Genomic DNA, 15,767 nt, shown 5'->3' with positions numbered 1-15,767 from the left:
CTAACTGCGCAGAAGGGATCCTGCACACCTCCTTACTATGCTGGCAGTAGGGCTCAACGTCATCAGGCGGTTTTTACATTGAAATGTCTGGGAAATGTGAGTCACACAGCTGAGGAGTTGTGGTCAGCTCTGGAGAACCAATTTCATGAATGGTTGTCTCCACTGGACCTGAGACCAGGGAAGGCCGTGTGCGACAATGCTGCAAACCTGGGTGCGGCCCTTCGCCGGGGCAATGTCACACACGTGCCTTGTATGGCTCACGTGTTGAACCTGGTTGTCCAGCAATTTTTAGCCCACTATCCCAGACTAGATGGCCTTCTGCAGAGGGCACGGTCGCTGTGTTCTCACTTCCGCCGTTCGCATCCCGCAGCTCAGCGACTTACATCTCTACAGAAGTCGTTGGGCCTGCCACTTCACCGGCTAAAATGCAATGTGCCTACCCGGTGGAATTCAACTCTGCACATGTTGCAGCGACTGTGGCAGCACCGACAAGCCCTGGTGCAATAAGTTCTGACGTATAGCCTGGGCCAACGAGATCCAGAGGTGGGGCAAATCACGCTGGAGGAGTGGTCTCAGATCAGGGACCTATGCACCCTTCTGCACAGTTTTGGAATGGCGACGAAGATGTTTAGTGCTGACGATGCCATTATCAGCATGACTATTCCGGTGATTTACATGCTGGAGCACATGTTAAACAGAATTCGGAGTCAGGTGGTGGCACAAGAGGAGGTGGAGGAAGTAGAGGAGGAGGAGTTACTGATTAAATTTGCTGATGACACAAAGCTAGGAGGGATAGCTAATACTAGAGAAGAGAGAGAGAGGATTCAAAAAGACCTAAATAAACTGGAGCAGTGGGCAGCAACCAACAGAATGGTTTTTAACAGGGAAAAATGCAAAGTACTACATCTGGGCAATAAAAATGAAAAAAGCATATACAGAATGGGAGGAATAGAGCTAAGCAACAGTACATGTGAAAAAGACTTAGGTATACTAATAGATCATAGACTGAACATGAGTCAACAGTGTGATCCAGCAGCAAAAAAGGCAAATACAATTCTGGGATGTATTAACAGAAGCATACAGTCTAGATCACGTGAAGTCATTATCGGTCTTTACTCCTCTTTGGTCAGACCTCATCTGGAATACTGTGTACAGATTTGGGCACCACATTTTAAAAAAGACATAGACAAACTGGAGCAAGTTCAGAGAAGAGCGACCAGAATGGTGACTGGTCTGCAAACCATGTCCTATGAGGAACGGTTGCAGGATTTGGGAATGTTTAGCTTGCAAAAAAGAAGACTGAGAGGAGACTTAATAGCTGTCTACAAATATGTCAAGGGCTGTCACATTGTAGAAGGATCATCTTTATTCTCATTTGCACAAGGAAAGACTAGAAGCAATGGGATGAAACTAAATGGGAGGAGACACAGATTAGATATTAGAAAAAACTTTTTGACAGTTAGGGTGATTAATGAGTGGAACAGGCTGCCACGAGAGGTGGTGAGTTCCCCTTCAATGGACGTCTTCAAACAGAGGCTGGACAGACATCTGTCTGAGATGATCTAGTGAATCCTGCTTTGAGCAGGGGGTTGGACCAGATGACCCAGGAGGTCCCTTCCAACTCTACCATTCTATGATTCTATGATTCTATGATTCTATGAGTTGTATGCGGAAGGGCTAACATCTGCAAGGTCCAGACGGTCGGCAGCACCAAGGCGGCAGGCATGTGAGGGTGGGGGAGATGGTTTTACCAGGGCGCATGGTAGCAGCCAAACTAGTGAGGAAGGTGCAGGAGCCCAGGAAGAAGTGGAGGACGAACTGATGGAAGACTCATCAGATGAGGGAGACCTTGGTCACATTTCTGTTGTGCGAGGTTGGGGGGAGAGGACAGAGGAAGGAAGCATGATTGTTACCTCGCCACCAACACAACAGGGACTTGGTGCTCCTGGATGCGCAACACACATGAGTGCCTTCTTGCTGCACTACCTGCAACATGACCCTCGAATTGTGAGAATTAGAAATAATCCTGACTACTGGGTTGCCACACTGTTAGATCCCCGGTACAAAAGTAAATTTGCAGAACTTATTCCTGCCATAGAAACGGATGCACGCATGCAGGAGTATCAGCAGAGACTGTTGCAGAATCTTACATGTGCTTTTCCACAAAATACCAGTGGTGCACGTAGTGAATCTCACAGTTCCAACTTGCCAACCGTGGGACCGTCAAGTGTTCAGCACTCAAACCGTAACAGAACCACAGTATCTGCTGGTAACATCAATTTTGCGGAATCATTTCACCACTTTTTTAGCCCATCCTTTGCAAGGCCACAGGAGACAAGAAGTCTGACACATAGTCAACGCCTAGAGACGATGGTACAGGAGTATCTCCAAGTAAACATTGAAGCCATGACTGTGTCACTGGACCCTTGCTCTTTTTGGGCTTCCAATCTGGATAAATGGCCGGAGCTAGCCACTTACGCCTTGGAGATCTTGTCATGCCCCGCATGTGAACGTGTGTTCAGCGCTGCTGGTGGTGTGCTGACAGATAAGCGCACGCGGCTCTCCACTGATAATGTAGACAGACTCACTTTCATAAAGATGAACAAATCATGGATCCGAAACGACTTTTCTACCCCTGTGTCATCCTGGGGAGAGTAAAAGCTTGATGATTGGTTAAAATCACCCTACCAACCGTTTTAAGCTTTCAAATTACTAATCATGTTTATCTGTATCTTGGCTGGAAAATAATTTGGGCTTTGTAGCAGTGTGCAGCACTGATTCTATTAGGCCATCTATAATAAGCTCCACCAGATTTAAAATTACTAATCATGTTTATCTGTATCTTGACTGGAAAATAATTTGGGCTTTGTAGCAGTGTGCAGCACTGATCCTATTAGGCCATCTATACTAAAGCTTCACCAGATTTAAAATTAATAATAATTTTTAACTGCATCTAGCCCGGAAAATAATTTTGGGGCTCCGAGATGCGCAAGACACATAAGTGCCTTCTTGCTGCACTACCTGCAGCATGACCCTCATATTGTCAGAATTCGAAGTAATCATGACTACTGGGTTGCCACACTCTTAGATCCCCCAAACTTTTCGATCAACCTTTTCATTTTAATAAAGACCAAAAAAATGGTCATTTTTGAAATTATAAGCATTAGCAGGTTGTTAGAAACTGAAATCAAACAGTTTTCAACTCAAAACTTTATTCTAGGTGATGTTACATTTTCACATAGGACCCCTTGTTCGAAAGGAGCTTCTCAACTCTCTCGTCCATTGAATTTGTCAGGTTTTGGATGGTTTCTGCTTCAATTGTTTTGCATGAGGACAGAATACCCTCCCAGAGCTGTTGCTTAGATGTGAACTGCCTCCCGCCATCATAGACACTCCTTTTAATGATGCTCCAAAGGTTCTGAATGGGGTAGAGGTCAAGGGAGCATGGGGGTCACACCATAAGTTTGTCCCCTTTTATGCCCATATCAGCCAGAGATGCAGATGTTTTATGTGCAGCATGAGATGGTGCATTATCATGCAAAAAAATGATCTTGCTGTGAAATACACGGTTCTTCTTCTTGAACCATGGCAGGAAGTGCTGTTTGAGAAAATCCACATACATTATGGAGTTCATCTTTAGCGCCTTCAGGGATCCTAAAGGGGCCAACAATCTCTCTCCCCATGATTCCAGCCCAAAACATTACTCCACCTCCTCCTTGTTGACGCTGTAGCCGTGTTTGCATGGGGTGTCCATCAACCAGCCATCCTCCACTCCATCCATCTGGACCATCGAGCGCTGCACGGCACTCATCCGTGAACAAAACAGTTTTGAAATCAGTCTTCATGTAATGTTTGGCCCACTGGAGCCGTTTCTGCTTGTGTGAAGTGGATAGAGGAGGTCGACAGGATGGCGTATGCACAGCTGCAAACCTCTGAAGGACCCTGCATCTTGTTGTTCGGGGGACGTTGGAGGCACCAGCAGCTTCAAAAACTTGTCTGCTGCTATGACAAGGCTTTTTTGCCGCTGCTCTTTCAACCTGACGTAATTGCCTGTAGGAAAGAGTCCTCAATTTGCCCTTATCAGCACGCACACGTGTGTACTGTGAATCAGCTACATACTTCTTGATTGCCAAGACACTTCATCCTGATCATCGCACAATGTTGATTGTAGTCATGCCTTGACCTAAACACTCCACAATTTGTTGCTTCTCAGCAGCCGACACATCCTTTTTCTTTCCCATTTTGGCAGAAAATGTAGGCTGCTTAATAATGTGAGACAGCCTTCTTAAGTAGTCTTGCCTTCCATTGGACACACCTGCCAAACTAATTAGCACAGGTGTCTGCAATTGCTTACAGTGATATAAAGAGCCCTGACACACATCACCATCAATGAGTTTAACTGACAAACAAACAAATTCTTCCCTTATCACTCCTAAACACTTTTTGCATAATAATTTGGAACACAGTGTACATGTGCTTTTCCACAAAACACCAGTGGTTCACGTAGTGAATCTTACAGTTCTAACTTGCCAACCGTGGTCTGTATGGAGTTGTTCAATAAAGGGCCCAAAATTAAGATAACATAGATGGGAGAGGTCTCTATGAATAGGAATTCCTAAGTATTTGATACCCTGTGAGGGCCAGGCAAAGGGAAAGTTGGACTGGATGGAATCCTATATGGATTTGGGGAGGGAGACATCGAGGGCCTCAGATTTCGCTGCATTGATTTTAAAATTTGACCATGTAACAAAGTGATCTATTTCAGCCATAACAGCATGGATGGATATATGTGATTGAGTGATATATACTAGGACATCATCAGCAAATAGAGAGCACTTGTACTCGGTGCCTCCCACCTCAATCCACCTAATATTGGGGTTATGGCGAATTGATGAGAGCAGGTGCTCCGTCACTAGGGTGTATAAGAGAGGGAACAGAGAACATCCCTGCCTTGTCCCATTGGTGATTGTGAAAGGTGATGAAAATGTTCTGACGCACCCCCTGGGCCTTGGGACACCCGGAGCCGGACCCTTTTTGGTGGATGTTGGTGGTTGTAGTCTCCGTGGCGGCGACCCGATTCCGTGGCTCAGGGCGGTCAAACCAGTGGTGGAACTATTTATGTGGTTTTGATGTTTAAATGTCCGACTACGCCACCCGTGGATTGCGGTCAGAGTGAACCGCCGCTCCTGGGCAGACCGCTGAGGCTGGTGTTGTGGGTGCAGCAGAGCGTAGCATAACTCCCCACGGGAGGAGTATAGCCTCAGGGCAGTGTATGCGGAGGATGGGGGTGATGGTGCAGGGCAGCAGCAGTAACGACACGGAGTCAGTGATGCAGTCCAGGGCCTTTACTCACAGTTCTTATTATCCAGACCACGTCTGCAGGTAACGGCTGCCCACGTCGTACTGTGCTCACCAGGTGAGGGGCTCAGACAACTCCCAGATAACTTTGGAGCGCTTCACAGGACCCCCTTTGTGTGTCCTTTGTCTGGCCTTTCTTACCAACCCTTCTGTCCGGCTGCCTCGGGCCTCCTCTTGGTAAACTTGGCGCCAGTTTCCCTGACCCTATGTGGTGCCTTCCTAGCGGGTGTAGCGAGGGGCTGCGCCACATAAAATGTCACAGCCTCCTGTTTCTAGCTGAGGGTCGTTTCCTGCCTCCACTAGTTTCGGGGACCGGTCTCCCCCTTTGGCCTGACCCCTCCACGCAGGTGGATTCGGGCGTGCGGTGGCGACTCGCCCGTCCGCACCCCTGGGATCCCTTCGTTCCTCGTTCCTGGAGCCTTCTCCGCTCCTCTTCCTTCCTTCTCCCTCTTCCAGGCCTGGGCCTCTGTTACTAGGCCCGCCTCCGGAGCAGAGCTCATGCAGAGCCCCTGCTCCCTGCCACTTCTGCTCAGACTTCTCTGCACTGAACTAAGATGGTGCCCACATTTTATACTCCCTTCTCAATGCACCCAGGAACTGCTGCCTCCCTGCTTCTGCACTACAGGGTTCCCCTTCCTCAGTGTTCCCTCCCCCCACTCCAGCCAGGGACAGGGACTGTCGTGCCCATCTCAGGGGCATATTGGTCGCCCTGCCCCACGGCAATGTGGTGTAATGCATGCAGGTGTCGGGTCCTGATCCACACTACATCCTTACCTGAGAGTGAGATATCACACCTCTGGGTGAGGTGCAATACCTCTGTAGCAACCGAGCCCTCAGGGTGCTACAGTTCCATTTATCTTCAGCCTAGGTGACGTATTGCGATACAGGGCCGTGATTTTGGCTATAAAAGGGTCCCCTAGACCCCTACCCCAAGCTTTTTAAGAGAATCATATATGGCGTGCCAGGAGACTCTATGGAATGCTTTCTCAGCATCCAATGAGAGTATCTAATTACAAATTTTTAACTGCATCTAGCCCAGGAAATACTTTGTGCCTAGTAGCAGTGTCTGCTAGTCAGCGGATTATCCCGGCTGTTAAGCAAGCTACACCACCTGTAGTTTGGACACTTAATTTTTTCAAAGGAAATGCTTCGGGACCACGGGATACTCAGTGAAGAGCATCAGGAGGCACCCCAAGGCATAGGGGCTGGGACTGGCAGTAGGATGCCTTGCGGTGGACAGCCGAGCTTGATCCTTATAAAAGCTTTTTAACTGCAGCAGCTTTAGTGGACGCTACTGGAGCTGGAATTACGCGGCTGCTGGCATGAGACTTGCCCTCCAATAGATCCTTGTAAATGGATTTAAAGTGTATTCATTCAAATTAGAGAGACAATTTAAATTAAAAAGCTTAGAGCTGCCTCCACCACAGGGGGGCTCGCTCGACCCACCAGCGGACAGGCACCAGTATTGGGAGAGGGGGGCTGGCCGTCAGGGTTCACCGTGGCTCTGGCACAAACCCGGCGACGCGGAGGTGGCACGGGCAGGAGCGGACTGAACGTGTCGGCTTCTCACTTTTTGGATTTTAGAAGGGCATGACATGCCTATATCTGTGTCTCCCCCTCCTTTTACTCCTCCACCTCTTTTCTTTTCGCATGACTATATGTACTTGTCACTTTTCCATGTGTTAGTTGTGTCTTCTGAGCAGTTTGTCAGCTTTTGGACACCTTTGAAGGTGTTTTCTATGTGTTTCTATGTGTTTTTGTTTGCCTGCCATTGGTTTTAACGGTGTTCGAAGGTGTTCGACGAACAGTTCGACGAACAGTTCGGCGAACACACGGGTGTTCGACGAACCGAACCGAACTCGAACACTACGGGGGTGGTTCAACACTAGTCATCAGGCAATTTTTACTTTGAAATGTCTGGGAAATGTGAGTCACACAGCTGAGGAGTTGTAGTCAGCTCTGGAGAACCAGTTTCATGAATGATTGTCTCCACTGGACCTGAAACCAGGAAAGGCCGTGTGCGACAATGCTGCAAACCTGGGTGCGGCCCTTCGCCGGGGCAATGTCACACACGTGCCTTGTATGGCTCACGTGTTGAACCTGGTTGTCCAGCAATTTTTAGCCCACTATCCCAGACGAGATGGCCTTCTGCACAGGGCACGGTCGCTGTGTGCTCACTTCCGCTGTTCGCATCCCGCAGCTCTGCCACTTACATCTCTACAGAAGTCGTTGGGCCTGCCACTTCACCGGATAAAATGTGATGTGCCTACCCGGTGGAATTCAACTCTGCACATGTTGCAGCGACTGTGGCAGCACAGACAATCCCTGGTGCAATATGTTCTAACGTATAGCCTGGGCCAACAAGATCCAGAGGTGGGGCAAATCACGCTGGAGGAGTGGTCTCAGATCAGGGACCTATGCACCCTTCTGCACAGTTTTGAAATGGCGACGAAGATGTTTAGTGCTGACGATGCCATTATCAGGATGACTATTCCGGTGATATACATGCTGGAGCACATGTTAAACAGAATTCGGAGTCTGGTGGTGGCACAAGAGGAGGTGGAGGAAGTAGAGGAGGAGAAGTTGTATTTGGAAGGGCTAACATCTGCAAGGTCCAGACGGTCGGCAGCACCAAGGCCACAGGCATGTGAGGGTGGGGGAGATGGTTTTACAAGGGCGCATGGTAGCAGCCAAACTAGTGAGGAAGGTGCAGGAGCCCAGGAAGAAGTGGAGGACAAACTGATGGAAGACTCATCAGAAGAGGGAGACCTTGATCGCATTTCTGTTGTGCGAGGTTGGGGGGAGAGGGCAGAGGAAGGAAGCATGATTGTTACGTCGCCACCATCACAACAGGGACTTGGTGCTCCTGGATGCGCAAGACACATGAGTGCCTTCTTGCTGCACTACCTGCAACATGACCCTCGAATTGTGAGAATTAGAAATAATCCTGACTACTGGGTTGCCACACTGTTAGATCCCCGCTACAAAAGTAAATTTTCAGAAATTATTCCTGCCATAGAAAGAGATGCACGCATGCAGGAGTATCAGCAGAGACTGTTGCAGAATCTTACATGTGCTTTTCCCCAAAACACTAGTGGTGCACGTAGTGAATCTCACAGTTCCAACTTGCCAACCGTGGGACCGTCGAGTGTTCAGCACTTAAAACGTAACAGAAACACAGTATCTGCTGGTAACATCAATTTTGCAGAATCATTTCACCACTTTTTTAGCCCATCCTTTGCAAGGCCACAGGAGACAAGAAGTCTGACACATAGTCAACGCCTAGAGACGATGGTACAGGAGTATCTCCAAGTAAACATTGAAGTCATGACTGTGTCACTAGACCCTTGCTCTTTTTGGGCTTCGAATCTGGATAAATGGCCGGAGCTCGCCACTTACGCCTTGGAGATCTTGTCATGCCCCACAGTCAGCGTTCTGTCTAAACGTGTGTTCAGCGCTGCTGGTGGTGTGCTGACAGATAAGCGCACACGGCTATCCACTGATAACGTAGACAGACTCACGTTCATAAAGATGAACAAATCATGGATCCGAAAAGGACTTTTCTACCCCTGTGTCATCCTGGGGAGAGTAAAAGCTTGATGATTTGTTAAAATCACCTCACCAACCGTTTTATGCTTTCAAATTACTAATCATATTTATCTGTATCTTGGCAGGAAAATAATTTGGGCCTTGTAGCAGTGTGCAGTACTGATTCTATTAGGCCATCTATACTAAACTCCACCAGATTTAAAATTACTAATCATGTTTATCTGTATCTTGGCTGGAAAATAATTTGGGCCTTGTAGCAGTTTGCAGTACTGATTCTATTAGGTCATCTATACTAAACTCCACCAGATTTAAAATTACTAATCATGTTTATCTGTATCTTGGCTGGAAAATAATTTGGGCCTTGTAGCAGTGTGCAGTACTGATTCTATTAGGCCATCTATACTAAACTCCACCAGATTTAAAATTACTAATCATGTTTATCTGTATCTTGGTCCGGAAAATAATTTTGGGGCTCCTAGATGCGCAAGACACATGAGTGCCTTCTTGCTGCACTACCTGCAACATGACCCTCAGATTGTCAGAATTCGAAATAATACTGACTACTGGGTTGCCACACTCTTAGATCCCCCATACTCTTCGATCAACCTTTTCATTTTAATAAAGAACAAAAAAATGGTCATTTTTGAAATTATAAGCATTAGCAGGTTATAGGAAACTGATATCAAACAGTTTTCAACTCAAAACTTTATTCTAGGTGATGTTACATGTGCACATAGGACCCCTTGTTCGAAAGGAGCTTCTCAACTCTCTCGTCCATTGAATTTGTCATGTTTTGGATGGTTTCTGCTTCAATTGTTTTGCATGAGGACAGAATACCCTCCCAGAGCTGTTGCTTAGATGTGAACTGCCTCCCGCCATCATAGACACTCCTTTTGATGATGCTCCAGAGGTTCTCAATGGGGTTGAGGTCAGGGGAGCATGGGGGTCACACCATAAGTTTGTCCCCTTTCATGCCGATATCAGCCAGAGATGCTGATGTGTTATGTGCAGCATGAGACGGGGCATTATCATGCAAGAAAATGATCTTGCTGCGGAATACACAGTTCTTCTTCTTGAACCATGGCAGGAAGTGCTGTTTGAGAAACTCCACATACATTATGGAGTTCATCTTTACCCCTTCAGGGATCCTAAAGGGGTCGACAATCTCTCTCCCCATGATTCCAGCCCAAGACATTACTCCACCTCCTCCTTGTTGACGCTGTAGCCGTGTTTGCGTGGGGTGTCCATCAACCAGCCATCCTCCACTCCATCCATCTGGACCATCGAGCGCTGCACGGCACTCATCCGTGAACAAAACAGTTTTGAAATCAGTCTTCATGTATTGTTTGGCCCACTGGAGCCGTTTCTGCTTGTGTGAAGTGGATAGAGGAGGTCGACAGGATGGCGTATGCACAGCTGCAAACCTCTGAAGGACCCTGCATCTTGTTGTTCGGGGGACGTTGGAGGCACCAGCAGCTTCAAAAACTTGTCTGCTGCTATGACAAGGCTTTTTTGCCGCTGCTCTTTCAACCTGACGTAATTGCCTGTAGGAAAGAATCCTCAATTTGCCCTTATCAGCACGCACACGTGTGTACTGTGAATCAGCTACATACTTCTTGATTGCCAAGACACTTCATCCTGATCATCGCACAATGTTGATTGTAGTCATGCCTTGACCTAAACACTCCACAATTTGTTGCTTCTCAGCAGCCGACACATCCTTTTTCTTTCCCATTTTGGCAGAAAATGTAGGCTGCTTAATAATGTGAGACAGCCTTCTTAAGTAGTCTTGCCTTTCATTGGACACACCTGCCAAACTAATTAGCACAGGTGTCTGCAATTGCTTACAGTGATATAAGAGCCCTGACACACATCACCATCAATGAGTTTAACTGACAAACAAAAAAATTCTTACCTTATCACTCCTAAACACTTTTTGCATAATAATTTGGAACACAGTGTACATGTGCTTTTCCACAAAACACCAGTGGTTCACGTAGTGAATCTTACAGTTATAACTTGCCAACCGTGTTCTGTATGGAGTTGTTCAATAAAGGGCCCAAAATTAAGATAACATAGATGGGAGAGGTCTATATGAATACGAATTCCTAAGTTTTTGATACCCTGTGAGGGCCAGGCAAAGGGAAAGTTGGACTGGATGGAATCCTGTATGAATTTGGGGAGGGAGACATCGAGGGCCTCAGACTTCGCTGCATTGATTTTAAAATTTGACCATGTAACAAAGTGATCTATTTCAGCCATAACAGCAGGGATGGATATATGTGATTGAGTGATATATACTAGGACATCATCAGCAAATGCAGAGCACTTGTACTCGGTGCCTCCCACCTCAATCCACCTAATATTGGGGTTATGGCGAATTGATGAGAGCAGGTGCTCCGTCACTAGGATGTATAAGAGAGGGGACAGAGGACATCCCTGCCTTGTCCCATTGGTGATTATGAAAGGTGATGAAAATGTTCCATTTATCTTCAGCCTAGGTGACGTATTGCGATACAGGGCCGTGATTTTGGCTATAAAAGGGTCCCCTAGACCCCTACCCCAAGCTTTTTAAGAGAATAATATATGGTGTGCCAGGAGACTCTATGGAATGCTTTATCAGCATCCAACGAGAGTATCTAATTACAATTTTTTAACTGCATCTAGCCCAGGAAATACTTTGTGCCTAGTAGCAGTGTCTGCTAGTCAGCGGACTATCCCAGCTGTTAAGCAAGCTACACCACCTGTAGTTTGGACACTTAATTTTTTCAAAAGAAATGCTTCGGGCCCCCGGGACACTCAGTGAAGAGCATCGGGGAGGCACTCCAAGGCACGGGGGCTGGGACTGGCGGTAGGACGTCTTGCGGCTGACCGCCAAGCTCGATCCTTATAAAAGCATTTTAACTGCAGCAGCTTTAGTGGACGCTACTGGAGCTGGAATTACCAATAGATCCTTGTAAAAGGATTTAAAGTGTACTCATTCAAATTAGAGAGACAATTTAAATTAAAAAGATTAGACCTGCCTCCACCACAGGGGGGTTCGCTCGACCCACCAGCGGACAGGCACCAGTATTGGGAGAGGGGGGCTGACCGTAAGGGTCCACCGTAGCTCTGGCACAAACCCGGCGACACGGAGGTCGCACGGGCAAGGAACGGACTGGCTGTGTTGGCTTCGCACTTTTTTGGTTTTAGAAGGGCATGACATGCCTATATCTGTGTCTCCCCCTCCTTTTACTCCACCACCTCTTTTCTTTTCGCATGATTATATGTACTTGTCACTTTTCCATGTGTTAATTGTGTCCTCTGAGCAGTTTGTCAGCTTTTGGACACCTTTGAAGTGTTTTCTATGTGTTTTCTATGTGTTTCTATGTGTTTTTGTTTGCCTGCCATTGGTTTTAACGGTGTTCGAAGGTGTTCGACGAACAGTTCGGCGAACATACGGGTGTTTGACGAACCGAACTCGTACACTACGGGGGTGGCTCAACACTAATTATTACAGGACAAGGAACATAATTACATAATTACATAATCACCAAAAATGTAAAAATGGAAGTAAAGAAGATCTGTAGTATTACCTATATGATAAACATCATTAAAAAAAAATAAAAAACACGCCAGAAACAAAAAAATGAGCAAAAATTCATATAGAAACATAATGGTATCTCTGAAAACGTAGTTTTCGCCCGCAAAGAACATGGCCCTTCATATTCAAAATTTTTCTATCTGCGGCCCATTTACCTGGCTAAGTTTGAGACCCCTGTATTATACTCTCAGAAAACACCACTTATGACTTGCAACAACATGCTCATAAGTTGGTTTATGCATTTCCAACCAGAATACAGCTTTACTCTTTGCATTGTTTATTAGAAAGTTGCTTTACTATTTAGTATTTTTTGGTATATCGCATAAAGGGAATGCTGAAGACCATGAGAATCGCTCAATTCAATTCTGTGGGGCAGCAGTGAATGAAATGTACCAATAATATGTTAGGAAATACAATGTTGACACCTGTTTTATCAGTACTCGTGCCATACCTATGTTCAAAACCCAGTTTTATTCATCCACTGTAATAGAAAAAACAAAATTTTTATTTTTATGCCTCCAAATCCAGCATATTCTGCAGAGACTAAACTAGAATGTAAATTACTTATCACAGGCGTCCAAATTACCAAGTGACTGAGTTTATATTTTGGAGTGAGGGTGGAAACTAGACAGGAAATCAATGCAAGTGACTTTTAAAGTTGTGTACCTCCTGTTCATTTTTCTAAACATTCAGCTTAGTTTTGCAGTTCTCATTAACCTGGTGTCTTATTGTAGCAGAGAACATCTTTTTCCTGCAGCTTTTATTAACTGGTTTGCTCGTTCCTAAGTAGAAGAAAACCTGAACAGCAATGCCTTCAAGTGTAGCAAATATATTTTGTTTGTCATTTTCTGCAATTGTCGAGTTTGTCTATGAATATTTTAATAGAATTGGAGAGTAAAGCGTCCGCTACAGGATGTGAATTATTTGTTTACGGATAATAGTATGCGGTGAATGTATCGGGGTCTAATTGCAGCAATTGTTGATATCTGCATGCAGACAGAAAGCATAATGTATAGGACTCCAGGAATGTTCATATTCTAAGCCTATAAACAAGAAGCTAGAGTGTTTTGTACCATTCTTAATGTACAACTTAATTCAATAAAACACAATTGATTATTTATTAGATATAATTATATTTTAATAGAGTAACATGAGATGCAAAACATAAATATTTATGGGAAAAATACATAAGAAATGTAAACTACAGTATGATTTTCTAGATGCCTGTTGCTGCCACCGGGAGATGCTTTCTAAAGAGCGCTGCATGAAGCACTTATTGATAATCTCCACCTAGTGGCGATAAAAGACAGCTGGAGCATTTTTTGGACCTAGTGGCGGTGGCATATAGATGCAGTGATATTTTTAATGGACCAGATCTTTGATTTTCTCAATGCACAATCTTCTAATAGATTTATTATTCTAACATCTCTAATGTGATGTTTTGTCTTCCAGGATGGCAAGTAATGCCAATGAAAGTACAGGTGATGGAGATGATGGAAATTATAATTTCAGCTTTAAAATGTTCACAAGTTGGGATTACTTAATAGGAAACCCCGAGACAGCAGATAACAAATTTGCATCCATAACTACCAGCTTTAAGGTAAAACCAGAATCCCATTAGTCTTGATGCCTAGTGGCAGGATTACTTGACATCAATACAGAACATAATTCACTTTTCTTCATTAATGTAAATGAAGCTAACAAGTCACCGTTAAGATCAATTTTTATTGCCAGTTTACCCATTATTCAGTTGAAATGTTGATGTGAGCAGCAAAGTGATTAAGTCATTAGGGACACAATTTTAGAATACTAGAAGTTTACACATTTGAAATAAAACAAGTATTTGAGAACATTTAATATAGCAAAACTATTTCATTAAATTGGTTTCTCTATGGAGTACAGCAACCATTATGTACAATATAAGGGTTAATATTAAAGGGGTTGTCCAATTTAGATATTGATGGTAAGGAAAAGTTATCAATAACAGATCAGTGAGGATCTGACACCTGGAACTTCCATCAATCAGCAGCACCGATCAAATGTAAACAGTGTATAGAGCTGGAACAGCGTGGCTCTTTACACTGCATAGTAGGGTAGTGAGCTGGCCGGCTCTGGCTGTTCTGTGATAATTGATATAGAGCCTGTTACAGAAGTGATTACACAGGATGATGTTGCCACCTTGTGGCCAGAGGTTGCACCTGCGCAGGGTGTGATGACAGAGAAAAAGACTGAGCCTCCTGTGTCCCGCCCTAGAGAGTCACGTGACCAAAGTGGGAAGCAGGAAAAAGCGCGCGAAGAGTCTACTGTGGTCTGTGAAAAGAGCCAGGACGGTGTGCAGGCCCTCGTGTGTGGCGCAGGAGAGACTCTCAACGTGATTTCTTCTATCTGACACCATTTTCTCGGAGCCTTCCCCAGCTCCTGCACTGCTGAAGGATTCAGCTGTTATACTCCCTGCTACTGGAGTGTGGACTACATAAGGGGACCCACCAGAACTTCTACCCGGATCAGAGAGACTGTAAGCGGGACCTCTGGCGAGAGGCCGAAGTATCCCTTCCTTTCTTTCCGCGAATTCTGCTGTTCCTGTTTTTTTTCCGGCTGGGACGCCCTCCTGCAAAGACAGACAGGCCTGCGACGGGGGACACATCCTTCTGGAGTAAAGGACTGGTAACGTGTGAGTAGGGACAGTGAGGGTCAGCTTATCAGTACACGTTATTACTGTGCATATTTACGGTTGTCATTTATTGTTTTTTTTCTTTGCTGTGTTAAAAATGTATACGAGTAAAGATACGGTTATCAAGGTAGAGTCTGTGTGTGGGGATCTTGCTGGGCCAGATCATGGATATCAATGCACGGCCTTGCCTGCGGTCACTTCAGTAGCCTTTCTCAGGCACTGTGGTTCAGCTCCTATTGAAGGAAGTAGGAGCTGAGCTGCAATACCAAGAATGTACAGAGTTGTGCAGAGCTGTAGATAAGAGAGCGTTTACAAAGTTGCTGAGCATGGTACTGTGTGAATGTGGTTCCAAATTGAATCTGCTATGATGGCTTACTGGAATACTTTAGAAAGGTACCATATATAATAATTATTGGTTTATAAATAATTATCATTAATAATTCATAGTTTTGTCACATTCAGTCTTTATTAGAGGTGAGAGAGGATTGATCTGCTGTGAATCCACTAGGAGTCACATTTTCTGAAATTCTCAGGTTCCAGCAAATTCAAACAATTGGCAATTCAATTCACAAGGATCGGAAAAAAATAATTAATTAATGCCCAACA

General features: G+C 45.3%; 1 protein-coding gene across 1 annotated transcript in view; it reads left to right on the top strand.

Moving 5' to 3' along the window:
- The window catches only part of LOC141264640 (transmembrane channel-like protein 2), a gene marked incomplete at its 5' end in the record, with an annotated part of 316,798 nt that overhangs the window by 183,045 nt on the left and 117,986 nt on the right, over nt 1-15,767 (top strand). Inside the window, one exon of the mRNA XM_073676913.1 lies at nt 13,943-14,090. Within this exon, the coding sequence (XP_073533014.1) occupies nt 13,943-14,090 (148 nt within the window). The remainder of the gene's footprint in view (nt 1-13,942; nt 14,091-15,767) is intronic.

This window comes from Phyllobates terribilis, unplaced genomic scaffold (assembly GCF_046119375.1).
Source record: "Phyllobates terribilis strain yellow unplaced genomic scaffold, ASM4611937v1 Scaffold_4__5_contigs__length_816908805, whole genome shotgun sequence".
Lineage (NCBI taxonomy): Eukaryota > Metazoa > Chordata > Amphibia > Anura > Dendrobatidae > Phyllobates > Phyllobates terribilis.
Note: the sequence above shows the minus strand (reverse complement) of the source record. Positions and strands in the feature narration are given on the sequence as shown.